The sequence below is a fragment of the Gavialis gangeticus genome, unplaced genomic scaffold, assembly GCF_001723915.1.
Source record: "Gavialis gangeticus isolate Ggan-Ray unplaced genomic scaffold, GavGan_comp1, whole genome shotgun sequence".
Taxonomy (NCBI): Eukaryota; Metazoa; Chordata; order Crocodylia; family Gavialidae; genus Gavialis; species Gavialis gangeticus.
Genome location: NW_017729028.1, coordinates 28275258 through 28280874, shown reverse-complemented (window position 1 = coordinate 28280874; position 5617 = coordinate 28275258). Strand labels below are relative to the sequence as shown.

Here is a 5617-nt window from a genome sequence, read left to right as displayed (position 1 = left end):
CCCCCCCCCCCCCCCCCCCATGCCAAACTAGTGCATAGGCCTTTGCATACAGGGTGATGGCTGGGCCGGGCCAAGCTACCCCTGCGGCGCCCGCCCGCCCCTGCCTCCGCCTCCAGTAACTGCCTTGGCTTGTAACTCGCACTCGCTGCTGTTGACGGACAGGCTGTGGGCCCTGCATTAACAGACATTAACCGATGTTTACACGGCAACGGCAATTAAAAGCAGATTCTGATTGGTAACGGGCTGCATCTGGCTCCTGGGGTTGGTGGGGGGCCACAAAGATGCACACTGGGGAGGATCCGTTCACCTGCTCACTCTGCCCCTGCGCCCATGTCCAGCTTCCCCGGGGAGGCAGCCCAGGTAACGAAACTGACTTTAATGCTTTCATAACACAATATAAATTACACAAGAATCAAGTGGCAACCGCAGCTCAGGTGCAAGTGCCAGCTGGGAGAGGGAGATCAGACCTGTCCCATGAGGCCCGTGGCCACCCTGAGCTGCAGCCACTACCTCCAGATGAGAGTTTCCCTGGTGGGGGGCAAGCAGGGGTGTGAGCCCCATGTCCTTGGCCTTAGGCCCTGAAGGGATGGCAGGGGATTGGTGGTGACAGGACCTGCTCCCACTCTCCCCCCACCAGGGAGGGGCTGCGGGGCAGGGCCTGCTACGTGACTGGGTCCTGCTCAGTCCACAGAGCCCCCCTCCAACCTGAGGCCTCGCAGCTCAGCTCTGTCTGTCCTTCTGGCCTGGTCCCAGAGCAAGTGTCCCCAGGGGAGGGCTGGCCCTCACTGCTCCCACCAGGCTGGGCCAGACCCAGACTGCCTTGGCCCCAGCAGGCAGCAGAGTTCCCAGGGTGGCCGTGTGGCAGTGCCTGGCCTGGCTGCAGGCCGCCCTAGGGCAGGGGGGCACCAGCAGGTGGCGGGGTGAGCAGGGCCTTCGTGCTGCGGGGGTTGACCCAGGCGTCGGCAGTGTGGCCGTGGATCTTCTGGTGGCGCTTGTAGTTGTCCCAGTGGCCAGTGGTGTAGGGGCAGTCACGGCACTGGAAGGGCTTCTCTCCCGTGTGACGCAGCATGTGGCGCTTGAGGTTCATGCTCTGGTTGCAGCTGTAGCTGCAGAGGCCGCAGCGGAAGGGCTTGTCCCCAGAATGGATGCGGCCATGGCGCTTGAGGTTGGCCAGGTTGCCGCAGGCGTAGTCGCACAGTGCACACTTGTAGGGCTTCTCGCCCGTGTGCACGCGCTGGTGCCGCTTGAGGTTGTCCAGGTGGGCCGAGGCATAGGGGCAGAGCGGGCAGGCAAACGGCTTCTCCCCACTGTGCGTCTTCATGTGCCGTGCCAGGTGGTTGGGGTAGTGGGTCACGAAGGGGCACAGGCTGCAGGCGAAACCCTTGGCCGTGCCAGGGCGGGGGCCAGTGCCTGGCTCAGCATCCAGTGCTGCCAGGCTGCAGCGGGCACAGGTCGGCTCAGCTAGCCCCTCATCCGGTGCCAGCCCGTCGTCCAGCACCAGCCCGCAGGCCCGACACGTGAAGGGGAAGAGCAGCTCAGGCAGCGTGCCCGCCTCGGCCCCCCGCAGCCGGGCGCAGCCGGGCAGGAAGGGGGCACCCGCGCCCGCCCCATGCAGGCTCAGCTCCGGCAGCAGCGGCTCTGCAGGACCAAGCACAGTAGTGCCTGCCAGAGGGGACGCGAACCCCTGGCTTACCCACACCAAGCCCCTGCCCCTGCAGCCTTTGCCCAAACGCCCATTCTGCCCAGTGCCATGGGGGGGCCCATGGTACACCCTGTCCCAGGGTACTGGGTAGGTCCCTTGTGCACAGTCTGGCCCAACACACAGACAGAATAACTGACCAGCTGGCTGATGGACAGGCAGCTCCCGTCTCTCTAGCAGGGACTTGCCCTAGAAGCTGTTGCCTAGCCAGGACCTGCCTAGGTGACAGAGATGGGGCTATCCCCCCTCCTTCACTCCCACCCCAGGCCCCTCCAGCACAGGGGTGAGAGCAGTGCGCCCTTACCTTGGGGCTGGTTGTGTGGGCGTGTTGCCCCCTCGGGTGGGCGGTGGCTGAGCATGTGTCTCTTGAGATTCCGGCTCTGGTTGCAGCGGTAGGTGCAGGCGCCGCAGCGGAAGGGCTTGTCTTGGCTGTGGATGCGCTCATGGCGCTTGAGGTTGCCCAGGCTGCTGCAGGTGAAGCCGCAGCCCCCGCAGTGGTAGGGCTTCTCGCCCGTGTGTGTGCGCAGGTGCCGCGTCAGGTTCACCAGCTGGGCTGAAGCGTAGTCGCACTGCGGGCACTGGAACGGCTTCTCCCCGTTGTGCGTCTTCATGTGGCGCTTCAGGTGGCTTGAGTAGTGTGAGGCAAAGGGGCAGAGCTGGCAGGAGTACACCACACGCTGGCCCCGGCCCACTGCCGCGTCCGTGCCTGCTGCACACTGCAGGCAGCTCTGCCCCAGGCCGGTGCCTGGTGGCCCCCCATCCACATCGCCCTCCTCAGCATCACTCTCCACGCTCAGTGGCTGGTAGCCCGAGGAATAATCGTCGTCACTTAGTGAGTAGGCTGGCATGGCAATCTTCCCCACTAGCGAGTCTGCTGCAAACAAACCAGGAGAGGGTCAGAGCCATACAGCTGCCTGCCCACCACTGTCCACATGCCCAGCACTGCCCAGAAAACCTCTCCCCTGCTGCAGAGACCCGTTATGGCTGGCCAAGCTGCTCCCTGGCCTGGAGCAAGGGAGGAGCTAGAAGGGTGAGGAGCTGGATGCTGAGCCTGGAGACACATGAAGAGAAACGCTGCTGGGGACCACAGGCAGCAAGGGCTATGTTACACAAAAGGAGTCTTGAGGGCTGAGAGCAGCAGCTTGGGGGACTGAACTGTGAGTCAGGGATGGCAAGTTAATTAGGCTTCTTGGGAGCTTCACCATTGGGACAGGCCTGGGGAAGCGAAGCGCCACAGGTTGACTCAGAAGCTGAGAGGCCTGGAGCAGCTGAGTGCACACCAAACAGGTGCAACAGCCACAGTGTTGGTGGGGTGGGAAGGGTGCCCAGTCCAGGGCACGGGCAGGGAGGCTGCATGCTAGGCAGTCCATGCCATAGGTCAGCAAGCAAGGACTGGCCATGCTCCAGGGAGCTGGAGCCTACAAGAAAAGGGTGCGTAAAGGGCAGGGCCTGCTGGAAGGACCATCCTGGGGCCACAGGACCTCGGGGCATCCGAAAGTGCCACATGCCTGTCCCAGGAGCCTTCTCCTGCAAGACATGGCAGGCAGCCACCACCCCATGACATTGGGCCTGCCACAGCACACATCTTGGACTGTGCCTGCCAGAAGAGGACCGTGCCCCAGGGGGCCAGGCCCATCACTTCAGCATCTGGCCAGACACCTTGGCACTGCTGCCCCCCAAATCAGCACAGCCAGGTCCTGTCGTGCTTCATGTGGCCACTAGAAGGCAGCAGGGGCCAGGGGCAATGGTCAACTCTGGAGCAGGACCCCCACCCCTGCCCCCCAGGGTCATCCCCGGATGGGACCCTGCCAGGCCCACAGGTGCAAAACATCGTCCTGGACTTTGGGACCAGCACCACAGGAACAGTCGCTCCCCTGAGCTGCATTCTGCCAGGGCAGCCATAACAGGCCTGCTCCAGGCTGGCCATGGGGACAGGCCTCTGGTAGCCTCAGGTTTCCCTGGGGTCAGCTGTGTGAGGGCCCAGCGGCAAACAGCTCTGGACCGGAGAATCCACCGGGCAGCAGCAGAGGCTGCCCCAGGACTGGCCAGCCCAAGCCATGACTGACAGGTGTGGCTCTGTCCTGACACCGCCCCCCCACCTCCCCAAGGCCTGGGCCTGGGGTCAGTGCTCTACAAGACTCGCATCTGCCTTGCCTGTAACCCCACAGCCACACTCCTACTGCCTGGCAGAGGCTCCTGCCCCCAGCTGTGCCCTGCACTCAGCTGCTGGCTGCACAGTCCTGCCCCAGCAACTCCCCAAGCTGCTGAAGCTACGCTGGTGTCTGTGCACCCAGCTGTCATCGGGTCCACGTGCAAGGGCTCCACATGGTCACAGACAGGGCCTGAGAGAGCATGAAGGACCTGGGATCTCCTGCCCACACCCCCCACCCCAGCTCCCCAAGCTCTCAGTGGCAGCACAGGCTCTGCATGCCACTGGGCTCAGGGGCACAGGCAGAGGAAACCTGTCCTGCAGCCAGGGCCTGACAAGGTGAGCTCTGCAAGCACTGCCCCAGGGCATTTGGAGGTGGGCATGGATGGCAGGTCCTGCTGCAAGACAGCTGGGGCTTGACAGCCTGAGCGCATATACTGCAGCAGCCTTCAGCCAACCAGGGTGTGGGGTATTCTCCTTGCTGGGCCTGTCCCAACAGTAGCTGGGGGGAGGTGGTCAGGGGGCAGCTGCATCCATGCATCACTCTCTTCCCTCCCTGAGCAGCTGCAAGGCCCTGCCCCCCCCGGGGCCACACACAGCACCACAAAATCAGGGCTGTGGGGACTGGGAGGGAAGGCTGTCTGGGGTCCAACCCCTCCATGGATGCAGGACACTCCTCCCAGCCCATCCCTGCCAACACTGATCGGCCTCCCCTTGGGAACTCCAGTGAAGGAGTCAGCACCGCCGTAAGCTCGCTCACCTCCTGTGGCCCCTCCGCACACGGGGCCTTGAGGTGCAGGCAGGCAGCACCAACACAAATACCAGAGGGATACATGTGGTGCTGGGGCTTCTCACCCCGGAGTTGGGTGGGGAATACAGGCCCCAGCAGGCCACGCGCTGGGGAGAAAACCCCAGGGCAGATGCTGTCCCCGGAGCAGATGCCAACAGCACTGGTTTCAGCTCCATCCAGCCGCTGCCTCGGAAGCTGCCTCCCCCATGTCCCTCCCAGTCCTGCCTCCCTTGCCCCCCACCACAGTGCTGGGGGGGGGGGAACAGGCCACAGCCGGCTGCATAGGGCCCTCACCAAACGCCCTAGCAGCGTCGTGGGGCATAGGGGGCGGAGCTCTGGTTGCCCGGGGGGACCCTGGCATGCTTGTTTCCTGCCTCCCCCAACACTCTCGCCAGGAATTTCCTGAGCTTCTGAAAATGAGAAACAGACTCCACCACGTGCCACGCTGCCAGGCCGGCGCACCGCCGCCACTCCTGGACCTGCGCGGGGCCCCCAGGACACGGCTCCACGCAGCTCGGAGGAGGACAGGCCACTGGTTCCCAGGCAACCGGCTGCCGCTCGGCCCGGCGCATGCCAGCCGTCCACGGCACTCGGCCCGGCTGAACCCGGCGCTCAGCAGCTCCCTGCACCTTGCAGATGCCCGCGGGGGCCCCTGGGCAGAGCTCGGGGCTCCAGGGAGCGAGACCACAACAGCAGCCAGGACGCTCAGGCCGTGGCTGCCCCCATCCCGGCCATACAGCGCCCCAGAGCCCGAGCGTGGTCGCGGTCCCTCTCGCTGCCCGGGCCGGCACGAACCTTCCGAGTCCTTCTCGAAGCCCATGATGCGGTCGTTGCTGTCGTCGAACTCCAGGTCCTGGCCCAGCAGCAGGTCGCTCTGCAGCACCAGGCCCGCGCCCGCCGCCTCCTCCAGCGCGTCCTCGGCGTCCACTGCGCGCGGGGCAGGGCGGCGTCAGGGCGGGGCCGGGGAGGACAGCGCCCC

General features: G+C 65.0%; 1 protein-coding gene across 3 annotated transcripts; it reads right to left on the bottom strand.

Moving 5' to 3' along the window:
* Positions 1-359: 359 nt before the first annotated feature.
* ZNF513 (zinc finger protein 513) lies at positions 360-5589 on the bottom strand. 3 transcript variants are annotated; one of them, XM_019520854.1, is made up of 3 exons: positions 5434-5589; positions 2004-2573; positions 360-1662 (listed from the first exon to the last, which is right to left on the bottom strand). In XM_019520854.1, exons 1-3 carry the CDS (start codon positions 5456-5458, stop codon positions 890-892), a joined length of 1368 nt encoding a protein of 455 aa, XP_019376399.1. In that variant the 5' UTR covers positions 5459-5589; the 3' UTR covers positions 360-889. The 3 variants fall into 3 exon arrangements, with proteins under 3 accessions (XP_019376399.1, XP_019376401.1, XP_019376400.1); XM_019520856.1 differs by having other exon boundaries at positions 360-1638; XM_019520855.1 differs by having other exon boundaries at positions 2004-2570.
* Between the last annotated feature and the right edge of the window lie 28 nt (positions 5590-5617).